The sequence below is a fragment of the Pelophylax lessonae genome, assembly GCF_965119305.1.
Source record: "Pelophylax lessonae genome assembly, chromosome: 5".
In the NCBI taxonomy this organism is placed as follows: Eukaryota; Metazoa; Chordata; class Amphibia; order Anura; family Ranidae; genus Pelophylax; species Pelophylax lessonae.
The window spans coordinates 380,931,895-380,955,201 of record NC_138772.1 but is presented as its reverse complement, the minus strand read 5'-3'; the positions used below and the strand labels follow the sequence as shown (position 1 = coordinate 380,955,201).

General features: G+C 44.1%; 2 protein-coding genes across 2 annotated transcripts in view; one reads left to right on the top strand and one right to left on the bottom strand.

Moving 5' to 3' along the window:
- Positions 1–1,623, bottom strand: part of CEP76 (centrosomal protein 76) — a 36,167-nt gene extending 34,544 nt beyond the window's left edge. Inside the window, exon 1 of the mRNA XM_082258601.1 lies at positions 1,420–1,623. Within this exon, the coding sequence (XP_082114727.1) occupies positions 1,420–1,479 (60 nt within the window). The 5' untranslated portion in view covers positions 1,480–1,623. The remainder of the gene's footprint in view (positions 1–1,419) is intronic.
- PSMG2 (proteasome assembly chaperone 2) lies at positions 1,587–22,964 on the top strand. Its single transcript, XM_082258602.1, has 7 exons — positions 1,587–1,732; positions 9,633–9,804; positions 10,093–10,151; positions 10,535–10,653; positions 10,946–11,119; positions 12,601–12,721; positions 22,781–22,964. Exons 1-7 carry the CDS (start codon positions 1,676–1,678, stop codon positions 22,862–22,864), a joined length of 786 nt encoding a protein of 261 aa, XP_082114728.1. The 5' UTR covers positions 1,587–1,675; the 3' UTR covers positions 22,865–22,964.
- The last annotated feature ends 343 nt before the right edge of the window (positions 22,965–23,307 follow it).

Genomic DNA, 23,307 nt, shown 5'->3' with positions numbered 1-23,307 from the left:
GTGCAGCCCCAACAGTGCTGCTCATCAGGGTCAACTTGTGCCCATCAGGGCTGCCTCATTAGCGCACATCAGTGAAGGAGAAAAATTAACTGTTTGCAAAATTGTATTCCAGAAAAACATGTTTTTCCCCCAAATGTTTGGTCTTTTTTTGTTTGTTCGGGAAAAAAAAAAAAACCCCCAGCATTGATTAAATACCACCAAAAGAAAGATCTGTTTGTGTGCCGCAATTGTCATTCGAGGTGCGACAACGCTGAAAGCTGCCCTGGGCATTAAAAGTGCCCAGCAGGCAAGTGGTTAAAGTATAACTAAAGGCAAAATTTTTTTTTTTTAATTTTGGATAGAACCTGTCAGTGTTTATTATTGCTGTCTGTGCCCCCATTAGGAAGATTCACCCTCTCTATTTGTCCTGTTTACCATTATTATTGAAAGTGAAAGAAAATCCCACATTTTCGGTTGTCCCCAGAAAAGTTATAGAGGGGAAATGTTCCAATGGGGACACTAGCTCTGGTAATCTGGTGGGGGGGGGGGGGGGTCCCCAAGGAAGTCCATTAATTTGTAGGGATTTCTTCTCACTTCCTCTTTGGCTATGGGACAGGAAGTAAAGTTAAATCTCCCAAATGGGACACAGATGGCAAAACTTCTTACAGGGGTTATAACCCTCCCTTACTCTATCCAAAATTAAAAAAAAAAAGTTTTGCCTTTAGATCTACTTTAAGGAATGGTGCTCTTTAAAGCGGAGTTACGGCCACATACACATTTTTGAGCTAAAAATCCCCCCCCCCCCAATAACACTAACACCAACCCCAAATTACAGCAGTATACAGAAAATGAATATAGATAAAATCTTACCTTTAAAATTGATTGAAGAGCGCGGCCATCTCCGGTGTGGGCGTCTGAAGCCGCTGTGTCCTTCTTCCTGGTTTCAGCTACCCAGAATGCCGATCGCAATATCGCGCATGCGCTGTAGATTGCGATCGGCAATCAGAGTAGCGGTCGGCCATTCCCATTGCATCCTGGGATTGATGACGCTCATCTCCCAGGACGCAATGCAAAGGAGGAAGTGACGTCGGGGGCCGCCGCCGCATGAGGAAGAGGAAGGAAGGTAAGTATATTTTCACTATAAACAAGGTAAGTGAAACTAAAAAAAATATTAACTATCCAATTCTTTTTCAGGTGTTTTCACTCGACCTGCTGCAAAGTTTTTTTTTTTTTTTAGGGTGGAACTCCGCTTTAAGGATACCCAGTGACCCGGGATGATCATTCCTGATAAGAGATCTATTGCTGTGGTGGAAAAGTTGAAGAAACCTTAGATTTTCCTTCAATAGCCATCGCCTGGCCACAAATTCACTTACCATACAATGCAGGCAGTGTCATAGTGAACTGGTGATAACATGAGAGGCTCCTGGCTCTGGTACTTACCTTGTGGAACTGTTCTTGGATAATCTGTTTGAGCTCAGTGACTTTCTCAGGTAGAGACATGGCGCAGGTAGAAATGCTGGCAATCGGAGGATCCTGTTCATCTGCACAGAGCGGCAAAACTACCGGGAAGGTGCCTGTCACTGCCTGAGTGCTTTCTGTCAGGCATCAGCAAGGTCTACTACAGCCATGAGGACCCTGCCAAGCCCCCGTGGTGACGTGTATTGTGTGCGCCGATCCTTGTACACAGAGCTCAGTCATGTTCGTACCGGTTGTTTCGGATTGGTGTGTCCCTGCGGATAGCACCCTGCTGCTGGTAAGGTTGTAGCACGGGGTGACTGCACAAGGCAGCGCCATGTCACTGTCACATAGGAAGAATCATTGTAGAGTCTGTAGGTGGTGTACTCCATGCTGTGTAGCATGCTTTGCTCCACTGTGAAGGTTTAATGTAAAGGAAGCAGCCATAATAGGACTTCTAGGGGTTGATTTACTAAAGGCAAATATACTGTGCACTTTGTAAGTGCAGCTGCTGCAGAGATTAGTAAATGAGATCAAGCTTCACTTTGCAAAGAATACCCACTCACGTGCTCTTGATTAGATGATGAAAGCCTTCCCCTCATTTACTAAGCTTTCAAGCTAATTCACTGCACTTGCAAAATGCACAGTCTTTGCCTTTAGTAAATCCACCCCATAATGTTCTGTTCCTCATCATCCCCATTTCTCTCCTCTTCTTGTGTGCCCTTGGATTTCATTATACCCTCTAAAGCCCCGTACACACGTACCGATTGTCGGCCGTAAATATTCGGCCAACGACCGATCGGCCGATTGTAGGCTTGTTAGTATGATGCTTCCGACAGCTGACAGTGCACTTTCGGCCGAAAATAATCTGTCGTGCAAGCATTAAAATTTTTGTTGGCCAACACCAGAACGGCCGATTGTTCGCCAGTCAGTACAGAATTCGGCCGACAATCAGCAGATGAGCAAGACTAGGCATGCTCAGAGAAGAAAAAACACATGGAAAGTTAACCATCACATGACATCACTTCTGCAGTCGGCTGTTGCTGGCCGACAAAATTCGTGTGCAGTCTTTTGCAGTTTTCAACCGACAGGACAGCCCTGGACAAAAGACGTGTGTACGAGGCATTAGCCAGCCTTTTTCAACTAGGGTGTTTTGGCAAAATACCTAGAAATTGCCCAAAAACTCTACACAAGTCAGCAGGTGGATGAAGCCTGTCTATTATTATGGCCCCTTTTCCATGGGGTTTTCCAATCCGGTTTGCCTGTCAGTTTTTTTTCAAGCGGACCTGATACTAAACTAATTGGGGGATTGGAGGACCTTGACTATGAAGAGCGTCTACAATCGCTCGATTTATTCTCCCTGGAGAAGATACGTCTGAGGGGGGACATGATAGCAATTTATAAATATCTTAATGGGGATCCCAGTTTAGAAAAAAAGCTGTTCATTCGAAGGGATTGCATGAGGACTCGAGGGCATACAATGCGATTAGAGGAGAAGCGTTTTAACCTCAGGCAACGTGGGGGGTTCTTTACTGTTAGGGCTACAAGATTGTGGAATTCTCTACCACAATAGGTGGTTTCTGCGGGTAGTATGGTGGCTTTCAAAAGACTCTTAGACTTACAGCTCAAGGATCAGAACATTCAGGGGTATGTGAGATAATTACAGCCACACACACCTACACAGGTTGAACTGGATGGACTATTGTCTTTATTCAACCTCACCTACTATGTAACTATGTAACTATGGATGCTCCATGCATCCCTATGGATCAGCGGATGTCAGCGATGACATGTCAGCTGACACCCACTGCTATCCAATTCGGTCCTGTCCGTGAAATCCGGACGGATGGAAACCCTATTTTCCATTAGTCTGGAGAATCGGATCGGATGAAAGCGGACAGGCGGTCAGTTTTCATCTGATTTCCCATAGAGGAGAGCTGGGATCTGACAGGTCCGTCTCTACAAAGTAAGCGGAGAAGGTGCCTGTCACTGCCTGCCTGAGTGCTTTCTGTCAGGCATCAGCAAGGTCTACTACAGCCATGAGGACCCTGCCAAGCCCCCGTGGTGACCCTCCCATAGAGGAGAGCAGGGATCTGACAGGTCCGTCTCTACAAAGTAAGCGGAGAAGGACCTGTCATCCACCTGCTCAGCGGGGATCAGCGGATCGGAACCAGCAGAGCTCCAATTCTCACGTTTGTGCTTTGACTCAGATCCTAGGATATATATGTAGTCCTTTTACATTCATGAAATATCAAGGAATGTACAATTTATTAGCACTTCAATAATATTTGTTGCCCCATTATGCTTCTTTACATCAGGTGTCTCTGTCACAGTGTCCCCCCTTACATCGGGTGTCCCCCTCCTTACATCGGGTGTCCCCATCATGGTGCCCCCCCTTACTTTGGGTGGCCCCATCTCGGTGTCCCCCCCCCCCCCCTTACATCGGATGTCACGGTGTCTGCCCCCCCCTTACATAAGGTGCCACCCCCCCTTACATCGGATCTCCAAGTCACATTGCCCCCCCCCCCCCTTACATCGGGTGTCCCTGTCACGGTGTCCCCACCCCTTACATCGGGTGTCCCATCACGGTGCCCCCCTCCTGACATTGGGTGTCCTTGTTACAGTGCCCTCCTTACAGATAGTCACATCTGTACATGAAATCTGAACGTCACAGTGTCCCCGTGATGGTGCCCCCCCCCCCTTACATCGGGTGTCTCCGTCAAGGTGCCCCCCCCCCCCTTACATCGGGTGTCCCTGTCACTGTGCCCCTTTACATCAGGTGTCCCTGTCACTGCGCCTCATTTAATGTATAGCTCTGCTTTGATGCATGTTTTCATGCATCTACAGGCACATTTTAGCTATCAAAAACAGCTAAAAGTTGATTCCAGAAATAACCTATGTGAGAAATATTGTATTCTGATAAATGTATATGGTTAATATATGTATTAATTAGGGCTGCACGATATTGGGGAAAAAGTATATTGCGATATTTCGTTTTTAACGATATATATCGCGATATTTCTCCCAGACAGTCTCCAGAGGAGGGATCAGTTAGCAGAGCTCAGCTTTCTGCCAGGGGATCCACCACACTCGTAGAACTTCTCCCGCCCGAGCCTTGTGTCGGAGCCAGAGTGTAGAGGAAGCGGGCTGTCGGTAGCAGCCTTTGTCCCGCAGTGCTCCTCCGCCATGCTCCGGACGTCTCTCCTGCTGCAAACACTGTAGCCTCTCCGCCGCCATGCAATCCGCCCCGTACTCCAGCCCTCCCAGCTCTCCCTCTTAGTCAACAGCCACCCATTACTCTGCCCTGCTCCGCCCATTGTCTCTCCATTGAAAAACATTACAGCCTGATCCCACCCCCGATGCAGCCAGGAGAGACAATGGGCGAAGTAATGGTCGGCTGGATACTAGAGGCAGAGCTGGGAGGGAAGTGTGGGACGGATGCAATCACTGTGAGTCCTCCTCCTCCCCCCAAGTCCCGACTTCTCCCCGCCCTGCCTAATGCCTGAATATAGTGTCTTCGGTGATATGAATCGACTATCGTTCAGCCCTAGTATTAATAGTATTTAGTATATTAATCCCCAGCTATATTTCAGATGCCCTTTTTTTATTTTCTCTGCCTTTACATGCAGATCTAGCTGTGCAACAAAAGTTACATTGACTGGTTGGTACAAAACCAGATTACAAAAATCTGGGATACCCCAGGTCTTGTTGTGGGGGAACAACATCCTATAAATTTTAGAAATCCTACTGTTTTACATGCATACTGGACCTATGGGGTTCCCAGAAGAAAGCCGATACAATATTAACAATATGGGGATAATACACGGTCCTTTACAATTTTATTAGTAAAAATAGGTAAAACTAGACATTAGTCAATCTGCACGTTTATAAAAAAAGACACAAATGACTTAGAATTTCCACCATAGCTGCATACTGAACACATAGTTGATAAGCAAATGATTTGTAACATGGGGTAAAACATTCACTTCATTTATATAATATCCACTTTGATGGTGAATCGAATTCCTACATGTTGCGCAGGAGTCAATTCCTGCTTCTTCAGGAGGAAAGTAGGTGAGTAAGCTGCTCTTTCATTTTTCTAAATGGGTAGGGGAAGAAAGAAAATAGTAATCCAATAAAATCCACAACACACATAGCAAAATATGTCAAATAGAATAGAATCAACATTTATAGAACACGTCTACATACAGTAAAATACAATTGCTCTGCACTAGGCATCATCTTATATGGCAAGGCTGATTCCCTCCAGCAAAACAATCGCAGTGTGTAACCTACTTTCCTCCCGAAGAAGCAGGAATTGACTCCTGCGAAACATGTGTAGGAATTATGTTCACCATCAGAGTGAATTGAGGGGCTTTTTTTACCCCATGCTACAAATCATTTACCTATCGGGTATGTGTTGGGTATATGCTGTTATGGTGGGAATGCCTTCCAAGTAATTTGTCTTTTCTGAACTTAGTAGGTTGGCTTAAAGAGAAGTGAAACTTTTAACATTGTATTGGGGTGGCTTTCTTTTGGGGATCCTCAAAAGTCCATTGTGATCAGTAAAAACTAGAACTCTGTCAGGGGTTCTCAATCCTGTCTGTGGCTCTGCTTAGAAACAAAAAGAAACAATTTAATAGGTTTTATATAATCCTTATGTAGAAAGGAAGCAGTTAGTCAGGGTCATGGTTTTTCTATTTTTATTCAGAAAGCTTTAGTAGTTCAATGCCCTGTGTGTTATTTTATTGTTAATGTGGATATACAGCCAACGTCTTTTGTAGTTTTGAATAGAGTAGGTAATGGTTAGGACATTGTTCCAAGCTCACTCATTTCTACTGCCTCATTGCAACACATGGTGTGAATTCTTTTTCAATGTCTTACAAACCATTTATAAGCTTCCTAGAGACATGTTCCAATACCTGCAGGCAATGCACTTTGTTGTTTCCATGATGCATACCCCACAGATGGGGTGACTGACCCACATCGAACAAAAATGCCAGGACGACCCACACTTCCCGAGCTTGATCTCTTCGCTGAGTAACTTGCTTCTCACTGGCTCTACACCAGTGTTTCTCAACTCCGGTCCTCAGGGCACACTAACAGGCCAGATTTTAAGTATTACCTTGGGGAGATGCAGACTAGAATACTGCAATCACTGAGCAGCAAATTAGATCACCTATGATGTATTTCAGTTTTCTTGCAAACCTGGCCTGTTAGTGTGCCCCGAGGACCGGAGTTGAGAAACACTGCTCTACACCACCATACCATAGTGTGCAGGAGATTCTAATATTACTATAGAACCAGAATAAAATGAGGCCAGATTTGGAAAACCAATAAATCATTTTCTCAGACTATCCTAGCACTAGTATAAAATGTTATACCAATTGTACTTAGCACCTACTTGCCTTGTACATTTTACCCTATGCTGCACAGGAACTGTTTCTGTGGCTGCTTAGACCAAGGAACCTACATGTATATACGGTGGATTTGCTCGAAAATGTAATCTTTATGGAAGTCAGTCTGACATGTTAGCTACGTTGTTAGGCATCCCTATCTCTATGTTGCCAGGTGAAGCACTACTTTATCTGAAACCAGGTGGCCTCTCAAAACATCAGGTTAAATTTATGACTCACTTTAACCAAACAAACTATTGCTGAGTCTGGCTATCCGACACACTCGAGTTATCGGAGCTTAAAACTAGACCTTATGCTACCTTACCTTTCTTATATTGTTCCACATTATCATCACCCCTAGTGTAACTGGATATTATGCTGCATTCCTGTATGATGTGATATCAATATCCAACTGATTGTATGCTTTGATTTCCTTTTTCAATAAAAATATTGTGCGAGAAAATTCTGAAAGGGGTTCTAACCCTTCCACATTCATTTTGAATTAAAAACAAAAAAAGTTTTGACTACAAACACTTTAACCACTTACCTTCTGGGCACTTTCACTCCCTTCCTGCCCAGGCCAATTTTAGGCTTTCAGTACTATCGCACTTCGAATGACAATTGTGCGATCATGCAACACTGTACCCAAACTAAATTTTTATATTTTTTTTTTGAGACCGAGCTTTTTATTAGTGGTATTTAATCACCACTGTGTTTTTTATATTTTGCTAAAAAAAAAAAAAAGACTGGGAAAGTTTTTCTTAGTTTCAGTTATAAAAGGTTGTAAATATGTACATTTTCTCCTTCACTGATGGGGTGGCAATGACGGGCATCAATAATGGGCACTGTTGGGGCTGCACTGATAAACAGGACACTGATGATCAGTAGCCTGATTGTCAATGCAGATCTCCCCTGTGTGAATTTGCTGGTTTTCGGCTTTCCCCTCCTTAACCTCCCTGGCGGTATGATTCTTTTGGATTTTAGGTGCTGAAAGCGGTACCATTATTTTGCATGTAATTCTTGTGAATGAGCAGCCCAAACCAACTGTATACATTTATTATATATATATATAATGTGTATACATATATTATATACAGTTGGTTTGGGCTGCTCATTCACAAGAATTACGTGTGTATATATATATATATATATATATGTGTGTGTGTGTGTGTATGTATGTGTGTATATATATATATATATATTTACATAAAAAGTACAGTAAAACTGCAGGAAAGGGCACTGGGGGGCAATGTAATGTGATTTTATTTTATTTTGAATGGTATCAGTGTGTTTGGTGAGTTTTACATTTGAATTTGCCGCCGGTTCCACCCCCCGGCAGACGTCACGTCGCCGGAGACTGAAGCCGGGGCTCGCAGACGATCGGGAGGAAGCTCCGCCGCCGCATACCGCCCGCATTCTTCGCTGGATCCCGGAGAAAAGGTAAGTAAAACCTCTTCCAGGATCCAGCGATCTTCCTAGCTCTACCCCGAGTGTGGCTCGGGGTTACCGCTTTTGGCTCTAAAATCTAACCCCGAGTCACGCTCGGGAATACCGCTAGGAAGGTTAAGCTGGATGCACACTATACAATTTTCTTTAGATTTTTTCCTTTAGATTTACCAAAACCATATAATATGAGGTCAGACCTAAACACTTTAGTGTGCAATCAGGCAGGCTATTGCACTACATAGTTGAAGGTAAATCTAAAGGATATCTACAACAAAAGTTGTATAGTGTGTATCCAGCCTTACACCCTGTCAGAGTGAGGGGAGGATTGAAGATAAACAGCAAATCCTGTTATCATCTATGATCAGCTGTGATTGGACACAGCTGATCATGTGGTAAAGAGCTGCTGTAATTGGCACTTTACCCCGATCTGTGATCACCTGCGTCCGAAAGACACAGCGGTCGCAGTTTAGTGATCGAGCGATATCGTTTTTTTACCGCCGATACCGATATTTTGGTCATCGGATATCGGTATCTGCTGATATTTTTGGACATTAATGTCTACAGGTACTGTGGTGGAGGGATCTGGGGGTCTAAAAGACCCCAAACCCCTCCTCTGAGCTTAAAGCATTCAAAACGCCAAGTTTTGACATCACTTCCGGGTACGTGGCGGCACCAAATTCAAAGAAATGGAGACCCGGGTCAGATGGCGGCACTGGTGGGACGGGAGACCCGGGCAAGCCGCGGAAGGCTGTGGGAGGGGTGTGACGTCTCATCCCGCTCCTTGGAATGACAGCCGAGTGGCTTCTCGGTTGTCATTACAAGACAGCCGACCCTCAGCTATGGACACTGGTACCGGGGGGGTGATGCCTCTAGCTGCAGGAATCACCCCGGTACAAGCACTTTCCCTGAAATATCGGTAAATCAAAAGCTGATTCCGATATATCTGGGAAAGTGCAGATCGGCCCCCGATATATCGGTGTTGCCGATAATCGGTCGATCTCTATCACAGATCACTGCGGATGCGCACCACATGGGGCATGCAGGCAGCGTGAGCACAGGAGGATGTCATATGATGGCTTCCCAGCAAAGTGCAGTCGCACTGTAGCTGTCACTCAGCTATAGCGCAGTCACAAAGGGGTTAAATGTGAGGGAAAAACTGGAATCAAGTAGCAAAATGTGTAAAAGTGAATTTTTTTTTTTTTTTCCTGAATGCAGATATTGTAATTGTTCTGTAGCTGATTCATTTTTTTTAACTTTTTTTTTTAAATGGTGATTGTGTCTGCCCCAATTTATAAAACATAATAATTTTTAATTTTGTTTGTTTATTTATTTATTTATTTTTTTATAATATTTTAGCCTGCAGTATCGGTGGGGAATGTTGGACAGCTAGCCATTGATTTAATTATTTCAACCTTGAATATGACGAAGGTTGGATACTTCTACACAGACTGTCTGGTACCTATGGTAGGAAACAACCCTTATGCCACCGGCGAAGACAATGCAAAGGAACTGAGCACAAATGCAGAAGGTAAGTCCTGAATGAGACTGGGACATCTGATTCTAGCCTGTGTGACAATCAAACCCCCTAACTGTATAGTGGATGTTGGGATAAGGATAGATATCCATACAGCCTGCATGCCATCATTTTGGTGATACGAATTCTAACATATTAGTCCTATTGGAACATGCCTTCAGGTTTCATTGCAGATACCTCATATAGAGATGAGCAATAGAATGAATTTGGTTAAAAAGTGAGTCGCTTCATCCGGAATTATGCGTTTTAATGGGCTGTTTGTTTTCCAATCTTCTCTTTTAGTTTATTCACTGCCCTCAAAGCATCTAACAGTTCTCCAGATCCGATCACCATTAATAAAGGTACATGTTCTCCAATGTTTTCAAACTGAATAGAATGGATTCTGTCTCTTTAACATATTTTAGGACTAGTAAATAGAGTATTAAACAAAAATATATAAAAATCTGAAGCCTAACTTTCAGAGGTAATCTGTGAACTCCCTGGCCAGTCAGTGTACAAGCCTTATAGTGATGAAGCTGACAAGTCTTATCAGTGTTAGCAGTGAAGGCGGCATCCCAAACTGCCATAGGGTCTACCAAGTAAAAGCAAAAGATGATGCTGCATCTTGTGTTTGTAGTTTTAGAAGTATTTTTCCACCTCATTATGAAAACAGATCTTTTCATTCCATTATGGTATGTGAATTTATAATTGAAAGGTATCTTATTTCTCTTTTAAACTTGGAAAGAAAAAATCCAGGTGTTTCCGCCAAGCCTTAATATCCTGGATTAAGAAATGTGGCTTTTCCAAAGTGGTGCTCCTCTCAAGCAGCCATGCCTATCGGCGAGACGACCAACAACTTTTTGGGTATGTAATGGGCTGCAAGTGAGGACTCTCATCTTATCTTGCACGGATTGATGAATATAGTGGGGTAGATTTACTAAAACTGATGCACTCAGAATCTGGGGCAGCTGTGCATGGTAGCCAATCGGCTTCTAAATTCAGCTTCTTCAATTATGCTTTGGCATTCAAACCTGGAAGCTGATTGGTTACTATGCAGGGTTTCACCAGATTTTGCGCTCTTCAGTTTTAGTAAGTTACTCCCAGTGTTTTTAAAGTAAGAGATCCTCTTTAACCAGAAGCAATCTGTCATTTCTAGGACTCCATACCGATATTTAGTCACTCCAGCTTTGCAACCATCTGTGACAGATGTAATGAAAGACCTTGAATGGAAGGAAATGGAGAACATTTCTTTATATCCAGGCATTAATGATGAAGAGAAAAAGATGTCTATCCCTGGAGGAGGCTTTACCAAACAGATTTTTGAAGACTGGTAAATCAACCCCTTTTTCTGCCTGCTGGTATTTAAAGTATAACTAAAAGCAAAACTTTTTTTTTTTTTTTTTTTTTTAGTTTTGGATAGAATGGAGAGGGATAAGAATGCTTGTCGGTTTCTTTTTGCTTTCTGTGCCTTCATTAGGCAGATTCACCCTCTCTATTTGTCTTGTTTACTATTATCATTAAAATCCCAAATTTATTTTTTTCTCCAGAAAACTAATATATGGGAAATATTCCAATGGGGACACTAGTTCTTGTGACCTGGGGGTCCCCCCAGGAATTCCCTTAATTTGCATGGATTTCTGCTCACTTCCTGTTTGGCAATAGGACAGAAAGTGAAGGGAAATCTTCGCAATGGGACACGGATGGTAAAAAAAATAAAATAAAATTCTTACGGGTTACAACCCTCCCTTGCTCTATCAAAAATGAAAGAAAAAGTTTTGACTACAGTTGTACTTTAAATGTCACTTCACCCCCCCCCCCCCCCCCCAATTAAAATAATGAAATATAAGAAATTACAATTTTTACACATTTTCCATCCAATGAAAAGCTCGTAAGAATTCTTAGCTCAATCACTGAAAATGTATCTGTTTTCGCCTTCCACTATATCGGCAGTCGCCAACCAGTAGTTCATGGACTGCTGATGGTCCACAAGAAAATATTGATGGTCCCCAGGGGTTCTTCCGGAAATCAACATTGTGGTGGATATATACTGCCCAATGTTGTTTCTGGTGTTGTTCTCAATGCATGCTGACAGTCAATACTGTCAGCGCGCATTGAAAACCGATGCCACCTCTGTATTTCCGGCTCCTGTGAACTCAGAGGGAGGTGCCGGGAGTAGTGCAGAGAGCAGGAGGTGAAGGAGGAAACTTCCAATGGCAGCGCTGATTACAGACTGTGGGACGGAGCATGGAGCTGGAGCACAAGGCTGGATAGGGAGGTGAGATCCAATGATGAGTCTGTGTAAGGCAGCAGTGTAATGCAGAGTGCTAGGGGGGCAGAGAGCCTGAGCATTGTGTGTATAAGGCAGCAGTGTGATCCAGGAGGAGGGGAGCAGAGAGGCTGGGTGTGTGCATATAAGCCATGTAAAATTCATGTTAGTGGTCCGCAGAATTCAAAATTAGGTTAGGCGACTACTACACTATATTATATTCATAGTAAAGCTTACATAGAGGATTATTGCATCATTAATGAAGGCTTTTATTCCTCCTCAGACCTGCTCCCCCAAGGTTCAGTAGTAGCCAAAAACCATTTGTGTATATTTTCTAATTATTACACCTCTATATGCCTATATAATGTGTGACTACTAGACTTGTGGACACCCTTCCATCAGTGTTTTTTTTCTAATTTTGCAGAGCTTAGGTTTCCATAATAAAAAAAATTCCATAAGCATGTTTTATGACAGAAGGTTTGTTGTAGCTTTTAATGAAACTTCTATTTATGTATACATTTCTTGATTCATCTCATGTATTGCAGCTCCTCAGAAGACATAAAAATGGCTGTTGTTTTAAAATTCTGTTCAGAAGGTGACAACATTCCTGATGCTTTCGGTCTTCTCAATCAACTCAACAAATGGTTACATCTGACAGAACTTCCAGTAAGTAACCTTACAGAGGGAATACGATAAGCCATTCTACTTTGTATCCATCTATTTGCAAAATGTTTAGATTATGGATCTCTTTTGTTTTGTCAAACTTGATCCATTACATAACAAAAGATAAGCACCTTTTTCTGTACAAAGTACTTTTATTCTCATTTGATGCTAGCCACATGGCCAACTGCTGGTTGCGAAGCTAAGATCAGCAATTGGGAAGAACCACTGATTGCTAGATTGGCATGCACCTGGGCCCTCTGCCTTTTACCAGAGATCTTGTGACTTAAGCCCCGTACACACGTACCGATCGTCGGCCGAACGATCGGCCGTCTTTTGTCCAGGGCTGTCGTGCCTGTTGAAAACTGCAAAAGACTGCACACAAATTTTGTCGGCCAACAACAGCCGACTGCAGAAGTGATGTCATGTGATGGTTAACTTTCCTTGTCTTTTTTCTTTTCTGAGCATGCCCAGTCTTGCAAATCTGCTGTCTGTCGGCAGAAATCTGTACTGACTGGCGAACAATCGGCCGTTCTGGTGTTGGCCAACAAAAATTTTAATGCTTGCACGACTTTGCACGATTCTGTTCGGCCGAAAATGCGCTGTCGGCTGTCGGAAGCATCATACTAACAAGCCTACGATCGGTCGTCGGCCGAATATTTACGGCCGACAATTGGTACGTGTGTACGGGGCAATATGCACTAGCTTTTGGTCACATGACCAGCATTTCATTAGGAACCCAGAGAAGGCAGGGAAATTTAAAAGCATTAAAACCTTCCTACCTGCATAAGATGTGTTTATTGTGTAATTTATTGGCCTGTACACACAACCTACACTAATTTCCAGTGTCATAGGTTTCTGTTTGTGTTCAAACATGAGGCATATGGCATAGCACGACTAAAAGTGAAAAAAAAAAACAAACGTCTATACTTAACCTGCTCTGCAATGGAATTGCACAGAGGGGCTGTGAACCTCCTCTTCTCAGGTCCTTCGCTGGTGCTCCTGGCCCCTCTTGTATGTGCTCGCTCCCAAGCCCCGAATGTAGTCTTATATTCCATTGACACAGACTGCGGGCCCTGGACCCGCTCCCTCGTCACTGGCTTTGATTGATAGCACTGGGAGCCAATGGCTCCCTGTGCCCCAGCAAAGTGGTGAGGGGCGAGAAGAGCTGCAGACGTGTACAGCGCAGGATTGAATGAGGGCTCAGGTAAGTAAAAGGGGGGTGAGGTGGTATGCTGATGCCTAAACATTTTTTCCCTTTAATGCAAGGAATGTTTAGGCTTTAAAACCACCTTAAGGGCTCATGCACACACTGCAAAAAACCTTCTTTTGCAGGCATTTGAGATTTTATTTCTTTGCCTAAAAGTTTGAAGAAGCTTGTGCTTTTTCCGCCATTCCATGGGGTGTGCGTGATTTTAAAGCATGACATATTTGCTATCTATTTACTTGGCATACCATCATTTTGTTATATTTTACCACAAAAATGGGTATTATATTATCTGTGTGCACTAAAATTGTGCATCGTGTTAAAAAAAAAAAAATGTGAAAAACCACTGCGCAAATATCGTATGACAAACAATTGCAACACCCACTGTTTTATTCTCTAGGGTCTCTGTTTGAAAATATATATAATGTTTGGGAGTTCTAAGTAATTTTCTAGCAAAAAAATGCAGATTGCAGAAATGTTAAAATCAACCTGGTAGACAATTGGTAATCAGCTAATAAAATGTTTCTTGCAGAGGATGCCTAAAATCTGATTTGTATAATTTTGCAGTCTTCCAGGAAAATCGGAGAGCTAATCACCCAACAGGAAATAACAATATTTGGAGGCGTTTGTTTTGTACACCAAAAGCATACCGAATGCCCCCAGGTTGCCATATTGCATTTCATTTTGCAAAAAATTACAGTGCTGCAGATTTAAAAAGAAATTTAATTTTTAATAACATTCGGTTACGATATGGCTTGTGTAGCAGTTGTATATGCTATATTATTTTTTATTTTGCAGTTTTTGCCACCAAAATTGGATTTTTGTAAGATCTTACCGTAAAATCCTTTTCTCTTAGCTCGTTGACAGATGTAGTCCTCTTTGATTCACATCAATTGGGTTATGTTGCCTCCGCAGGAGTAGGACTAGGCAGAAAGAAAAAACGTTCTGGCTCCACCCTAGGGGCAGTCCCAGAGGGTATATCCTCTTCCTGTCTGCTACAGAGAATCAGTTCTGTTATGAAGCAGTGTCAGAGAATTTAACCCAACCCAACTCAATGATAGAGGGGCGGGTACTACGTCTGTCAATGAGCTAAGAGAAAAGGATTTTACGGTAAGATCTTACAAAAATCCAATTTTCTCTGTCGCTCATTGACAGACGTAGTCCTCTTTGATTCACATCAATTGGGACATCCAGAAGCAGTGCCACAAATGAGGGGTGGGATTGACAGAAATCAAAATCCAATCTAGAAGGCCCAACCGGTGCCAACTAGAAGTTTTAAAGGCTCATTATAAACAAAGAATGAGACTCAAATAAAAATTCCAACGGAAAAAAACCCTCGAGGTAGACCACTGGTCTCCTCAAATTGCGGCCTGCAAAACCTTGCGGCCAAACGAGGCATCAGACGATGCCATTACATCAACTTTATAATGTTTTTTAAAAGGTATGCACCGACGACCAGGTAGCCGCCTTGCACACCTGGACCACTGACGCCTGATGGCGAAAGGCCCATGACGCACTCAGTGCCCGAGTGGAATGCGCCTTAACAGGGAACGGGGGCTCCCGACCCTTAATAGAATAAGCCTGTACCACCGTCTGTCTGATCCATTTGGAAATAGTCGCGGCAGATGCAGGCAACCCCTTTTTGGGTCCATCCGGGACCACAAAAAGTGAATCCGTCTTGCGAAACGAGTCTGTCGTTTTCAAGTATACCCTGATCGCCCGGACCACATCCAAGGAGTGTAAAGCAAACTCCCAAGGATGACTGGGCTTAGGACACAGGGAAGGTAACACAATTTCTTCATTCAGATGAAATTCTGAAACCACTTTTGGTAGGAAGGATGGATTCGGACGAAGAACCACCTTATCTCTATGAACCACCAGATATGGGGAACGACAAGATAACGCAGCCAGTTCTGACACCCTGCGTGCAGAAGTGATAGCCACCAAGAAGACCACCTTCTGGGACAACGTAGGTAAAGGAATCTCCCTAATATCTTCAAAGGGAGGTTTCTGAAGAACCGACAATACTAAATTAAGATCCCAGGGTGGTAACGGAGCGCGCACTGGCGGAGCCAGATGTCGCACCCCCTGGATGAAATTCCGCACCAAGGAATGAGTAGCCAAAGGTTTCTGAAAGAAGATGGCTAATGCTGAGACCTGACCCTTGATAGTGCTCAAGGCCAGTTTCTGCTCAACCCCTTGTTGCAAAAAAGCTAATATTCGACTAACCGAATAAGAACGTGGGTGGAACCTCAGAGGTTCACACCATGCAATGTAGGACTTCCATGTGCGATGATAAATCTTTCTGGAAGTCGCTTTCCTTGCTTTAACTAGAGTAGGAATAACTGAAGCTGACAATCCCTTGTCCTTCAGCACCTGGGTCTCAATAGCCAGGCCGTTAAAGCCAGCGATCCTAAAGCAGGATGGAAGATCGGTCCCTGAGACAGTAGGTCCTCCCTGAGAGGAAGTCGCCACGGGACGTCCGCCACCAGTCTGACCAAGTCGGCGTACCAAGCTCGGCGAGGCCAGTCCGGAGCTACCAGGATTACTGGAATTCCTTCCCCCTCTATCCTGCGAAGAAGTCTTGGCAGTAACCCGAGAGGAGGGAAGGCATACATTAGCTGGTATTGCCCCCACGGGGAGACCAGTGCGTCTGCGGTCTCTGCTAGAGGATCGCGGGAGCGAGCCACAAATCTCTGTACTTTTCTGTTGAATCGTGATACCAACAGATCCACATTCGGGGTGCCCCAACGTAGGCACAACTGGTGGAAAACTTCTGGATGGAGGGACCATTCCCCCTGATCCAGAGTCTGACGGCTGAGATAATCTGCCTGCCAATTCTCCACCCCCGGAATGAACACCGCAGAGATAGCTGGAACAAACCGTTCCGCCCAGCGAAGAATGCAAGCCACTTCCTTGGCCGCCCGGACACTCTTGGTGCCCCCTTGGTGATTGACATAAACCACAGCCGTGGCGTTGTCCGACTGGATCCGAACCGGGCTGCCCTGGAGCTGCTCGGTCCAGTGAATCAGACAAAGTCTGATCGCTCTCAGTTCCAATACATTTATCGGTAACCTGGATTCTTCCGGGGACCAAAGTCCCTGGACGGATAACTGACCGAGAATTCCTCCCCATCCGGATAGACTGGCGTCCGTGGTCACTATCATCCAATATATTGGCAGAAATGACTTTCCCTGGCTGAGCATCGGAGACCGAAGCCACCAGACCAGAGACTCTCTGGTCTGTTTGCTCAATCGGATCCGTTTGTCCAGGGATTCCGGATTCCGATTCCATTTGAGAAGAATCTCTTCCTGAAGAATTCGGGTATGGGACTGGGCAAATGGGACTGCTTCGAAGGAAGCCACCATCAACCCCAGAACCCTCATGCAAGTCCGAAGAGAAGACCAGCTGTTGGATAGTAACAACTGGACTGCTGATTAAATCTTCCGGAGTTTCCCTACCGAAAGGAAAACTCTTGTCCTGAATGTGTCTAGAATTAAACCCAGATATTCGAGCCTCCGGGTGGGAACCAGAAATGACTTTTGCTGGTTCACCAGCCACCCGAATTCCTGTAAAGAAATCATAGTAATCTCTAGGTTTTGTAGCAGGGTCTGTGGAGACTCTGCATGAAGCAGGAGATCGTCTAGGTAACCTAGAATCGATATGCCTCTTTGGCGCAGTAGTGCCAACATTGGGGCCAACACCTTCGTGAAGACCCGAGGAGCCGTGGCAAGACCGAAAGGTAACGCCGCAAACTGATAGTGGTTCTCTTCTACGGAAAAACGTAGAAACCGCTGATGTCCTGCGTAAATGGGAATGTGAAGATAGGCGTCCTTGATGTCTATGGACGCTAGGACATCCCCTGAATGCAGGGAGGCCGCTACTGTGCGAATGGATTCCATTTTGAATTTTCTTATGTTGACAAAGGAATTGAGTGCCCTTAAGTCCAGAATTGGACGCACTTTGCCCTCTTTCCTGGGTATTGTAAATAGGTTTGAATAAAACCCCTGAAAGCGTTCTGTCCAAGGAACGTGGACTACCACTCCTTGTTGTAGTAAATCCGTGACTGCTCTCCGCAGATCTTCTAAACGATCCGGGGATAGTCGGATATTGGAAGGGAAGAATCGCGCCGGTGGGAGAGATCGAAACTCGATCTTGTACCCTGACCTTATGACTTCGCAAACCCACTTGTCCGGGATTCTGGAGAGCCATGGATCCGGGAACCGGCGAAGACGTCCCCCCACCCCAGTTATGGGTGGGGGCGCACCTTCAGGCTTTAGTAGACTTATCTTCAGGTCTGGAAGGGGCGGGCTTTTGCTTGCCCGACCAACGTCCCCTGAAGCCTCCTGAAGGAGCTTTGGAGGACTTAATTTTTTCACCCGCGGGACGAAAAAAATTTTTATGAGCGGAGAAAGAAGGCCCCCGTCTTTGACGAGGTCCTTTACCCTTAGCACTTTGCGGTAAAAAGGTGCTCTTTCCTCCCGTGAGATCCTTAATGATCTCATCTAAGTTGGCTCCAAATAAACGCTCTCCTAAAAAGGGGAGATTAGCCAATGCTTTTTTGGAACCTTGGTCGGCTAACCAACCTTTTAGCCACAGTGTACGCCTGAGAACCACTGCTGAAACTGATGCTCGCGCCAATAACGGAGTGGCGTCTAACGCCGCATCACACACAAACTGTAACCCCTGTATCATCTGTTCCAACAAATCTGATACCGCCTGAGGGACCTCTCCTAAGTCCCGGCGTAACCATTTGGTCCATTCAGTTACAGTCTGCGAAACCAGCCCAATAGCAATTATTGGTCTGAAAGCTGATCCAATCAAGGAAAACATGGTGCGAGACATAGTTTCTATCTTGCGATCCACCGGATCCTTAAAAGACGGAGCGTCTTCTAATGGAATAACCGTGGCTTTATTTAATCTAGAAATTGGTGAATCCACCACAGGTGGTTCTGTCCATTTCTTAATGAGGGCTTCCTCAAACGGATAACGCCTGTTAATGCGTTTGGAAATAGCAGAAGTGCGTTTTGGCAGACTCCATTCTTCTTTGATCGGATTGCCAAAACATTTGGGCAATGGAAAAACCTTCGCCACTTTGATGCGTTTTTTAGTCCCAAAGGGAATTTCAGTCTCAGCTACTTCCGACGGAGTACCCTGTAATCTTAAGGTTTCTTGAACAGATACAATGAGTGCGTTTACCAACGCTTCCTCTCGGGCTATGGCTGATGCCGAAACATCCTCCTCACTGTCTGAAGAGACAGTACCCGAGACACCAATCCCAGATGAGGTACCTGCAACTGCAGAAATAGGCTCAGATTCTGAATCCGAAGTTTCAGATAAAATGGGGTTAGGCGGGGGTCGCTTTCTTGCGCCCTGTCCCTGACAAGCCACTTCCACCTGGGACACAAAGGTCTCCATAATAGCTGACAATGATTCAATCGTAAGCGGGGTGCTGGAGGATCCTGCAGACACCTCGAGGGGATCAGGTGGAGATACATGAGTGGCAGGATCCATGTTAACCCAGGACACTTTGCCAGAAAAAAACTTTTTCTTATTTTTTTTTTTTATCTGTATCCCCCTAGCACAATAGCGCCCCTCAGTGTACCTGCTTCTTGACCCCCACAGAGAGAGAGAGGGACCCCCAAGGCTCACCACCCTATGCAGAGAAGTTTCCTAACAACTGCAGTCAGCGTTTGTCTCTTACAGACTGGGAAGAACTGTGCTAGTTTTGCCGGGTAGAAGGAAGTGGCTCCGCCCCCTGTGTACGCCTTCCGGCATTCCCAGCTCTACTCGAGGTTAGCTGGGCTCTTCAAACATGGCCGCCCCCATACGGGAGACAATAGACTCCAAAAAAATGGCGGCTGGCGTGACCTGCGGACGCTCGAGTACCTGGTCTACAGCAAAATGGCGGCGGATTGCTGGAATAGCGTTTTCCCAGCACATCCACCTGCATACCACGCTAATGGCGGTTTATCGACCTGCAGGAGGTCCACTACAATCAAGGTAGGATTATACCTCCTATGTCTGCTGTAATACTGCAGTCTGCTGGGTAGAGTGTAAGCTCCCAAACCAAGTCCGCTTGCCCACCGAACACATTCTGTATTACACGGGGGACTTTTAGTGTCAGAAAGACTCTGATCATGTATGGAGGGGCCCGTATTCCAAAATGCCTCATAACGAGGAAAGGGAAACATTTACTCACCATACCGAACCGACAGGCACCCTCTCTTCACAATACCCTCTCCACCGGGGTGGGGGGTTGTTGACCACTCCGGACGCCTTGACTCTCTGGTTCCTGCCGTCCAAGCGAGACCTTTTAACTCGCAAGGTCAGTCCCTCCAATGGGACTCTGTCGCGGCCGACCCAGCGCGGAGCTCTGGTCTGCACGCGCTCGTAGGCTGAACCGGGGTGACCACTGGATCTCAACATCCAGCCCGTCGCCCGGCCCCGCATACTTACTTGAATGTGTCGCGGCCGACCAAGCGCAATGCAATGGTCTGCGCGCGCTCGTAGGCCGGCTGGGGTGACCACTGGATCTCAACATCCAGCCCGTCGCCCAGATCCGGCGTAATTTGCTTGAAGATCTCACAGGAAAAAAACTGGAGAAACTACCTAAAAAAAAATATTTTTTCTAAAAAAAATCTTGCCAGGACCAGAGATCCCAGCAAGGAACTTAGGTCCTTACTCCTGACTAGACAGAAAAAAACTGATTCTCTGTAGCAGACAGGAAGAGGATATACCCTCTGGGACTGCCCCTAGGGTGGAGCCAGAACGTTTTTTCTTTCTGCCTAGTCCTACTCCTGCGGAGGCAACATAACCCAATTGATGTGAATCAAAGAGGACTACGTCTGTCAATGAGCGACAGAGAAAGTGAAGCTACCCTTTTTGTAACAACAAATATGTCTGAAAATGTATAATGCCTTTAAAATAATAATAAACCCAAAAACAAAAATGTATTAATTTAGAACCATTTCTTAGATGTGGTGGCTGCATTAGTTTTCTTTTTAACGTTTTTTCTTTATTTTCACCTGGTTATCCACCCAGTAAGTCTGTTCTTTTTTAACTAAACAGACCAAGCTATCCAGGCAAAGGGTTGAGCCAAACCATTTACCACTGACAAAGGTGCTTATAATGGTCAGCTTTTGTTAACCACTTAAAGACCAGGCCTATTTCTGACATTTGTTGCTTACAAGTTAAAATCTGTATTTTGTTTCGCTAGAAAATTACTTAGAACCCCCCCAAACATTAGATTTATTTTTAGCAGAGACTCTGGAAAATAAAATGGAGGTCGTTGCAATATTCTGTATCACACAGTATTTGCGCAGCGGTCTTTTAAACACATTTGTTTTGGAAAAAATACGCTTCACTAAATGAAAAAACAACTAAACAGTAAAGTTAGCCCAATTTTTTTAAGTAAATAAAATAGATACCTAAGATGTTACGCTTTAAAATTGCACGCGCTCGTAGCATAGCGACAAACGACGGTACAAAAATCTCCATAGGCGATGCTTTAAACATTTTTAACTGTTGCCAATTTAGAGTTACAGAGGAGGTCTTTTGCTATTTTTATTGCGTTCGCTCTTACGATCGTGGCGATACCTCATGTGTGATTTGAACACTGTTTATATTTGTGGGCGCGACTTTCTTATGCATTTGCTTTAGTGCACAGGGACGGGGGCACTTAAAATTTTTTATTTTATTTCTTATTTAATTTTTTTTTTGGTTACACTGTCCCTTTAAGAAAAAAAATCTGATCACTTTTATTGCTGTCAAAAGGAATGTAAACATCCCTTGTGACAGTAATAGGCAGTGACAGGTACTCTTTATGGAGAGATCTGGAGTCTAAAAAACACCAAACTCCTCCACTGCACTTCAAAGTATTCAAAACGCCGAAATCAGATTAAAAAATCTGTGCCATTAGCTGCCAAGTAAACCAGGAGTGACAATTCCGGCACTGTTCGGATCTCTGTTCAGACGGTTGACATGCCAGCTGGTTGCTCGGACGGGAGACCCAGGCAGAGCGGCGGGAAGGGGACGTCCCCTCCTGCTGTTTATGATAACGACCGAGTGGCTGCTTAGCCGCATAGGTTGTTATCACATGAAAGCTAAAAAAAATGGTAGATGCCTCTAGCTGCAGGCATCACCCCGATACAACCACTTCCTCAAAATGACCTACAGGTATGTGATTTTGTGGGAAGTGGGTTAAATTATGTCAAATCTTTATCCCAAAAGGAAAGAAAAATGCTCTCTGTAACTGTTTATAAAGTGTTAGTTGGAGTTACGCTTTAATTCGTTAGTCAAGTCCAAATTTGTTAGTCTAACACTACCCTACTACAAAAGGTCTGCTGTCTAAAGGTGTCAGCTTTACTACTTCATCCATAATACAGTTGATCTAAGATAAGAAGTGTGACACTAGCTGGATCACAAGGTAAACAAAAAAAAAAAAAAAAAAAAGGAAATCACCACATCTAAGGTTTGGTAAATTGCAATATAATACATTTTTTGTTTCTGGGTTTAATTGACCAGGTTTGGCATATCGGTTTAGATATAGTTTGTGTTCAAATTACTTGCAATAAGAGATAAAAATGATTTTGTGCTGACTGCTGAATACAAAATATTTGACAATCTTGCAAAGTAAATGGAGACAGAGAACATTCATCACATTTAGTGGTATTGAAGAAGTTAGCGTGGATAGCCTTTCTTTTTAAATACATCATCCCTATTGGAAGACATAGGTTTTTATTTGATTCTGTTGTCAGACTGGTCTGACTTGTTAGTGAAGTAGAATAATAAAGAGGCACTTGTAATGGTGTTTGGACTCTAATGCCAACTAACAGAAATGAATTGTTTGTTTGCAGAATGACCGTGTCACCTCTCACTGGAAGATGCCAAGTTCCTGGAGATTACTGTTTGGTAGTGGCCTGCCTCCTGCTCTTTTCTGACCCAGAATGCCCTCTGGAGTTATGTTTCTCTTCAATAAGCACTTTCAAGATGCAGCATATTTTTTTATTGACTTTCACCTTTTTTGTTTACAGTTCAAAATAAAAAAACTTTTTTCTGGCTATGCCTACTGAACTTTCATTTCCAATGGTACCCAGCTTTGTATACTTATAAAATTTATAATAGGTGGACTGGAACAAGTGGGGTGAAAAGCCCAATTACCCTCCTCTGCTTAAAATGTCATTTCTTTTTAATACATACCGTACTTTTACAGGATAAACCAAAGCAAAAAACCAAAAATGCAATACTTGTCAGCTTACAGTTTTTTTTTTTTTTAATCCAAGCATTTTTAGCAAATATTTGTTAGGCTAGGTTCACACATTTGCATGTCAGAAATGCATGCAAAATAGCACGCTTTCCTAACATGTACAGAAATATGTTGCCC

Excerpts from the sequence above, each read along its gene's own strand:
- PSMG2 (XM_082258602.1), top strand. The coding sequence starts at position 1,676 with ATGTTCGTACCGGTTGTTTCGGATTGGTGTGTCCCTGCGGATAGCACC. Across the intron at positions 10,152-10,534 it reads TCCGATCACCATTAATAAAG|AAAAAATCCAGGTGTTTCCG; the intron begins GTACATGTTCTC and ends AAACTTGGAAAG. Across the intron at positions 12,722-22,780 it reads TACATCTGACAGAACTTCCA|AATGACCGTGTCACCTCTCA; the intron begins GTAAGTAACCTT and ends GTTTGTTTGCAG.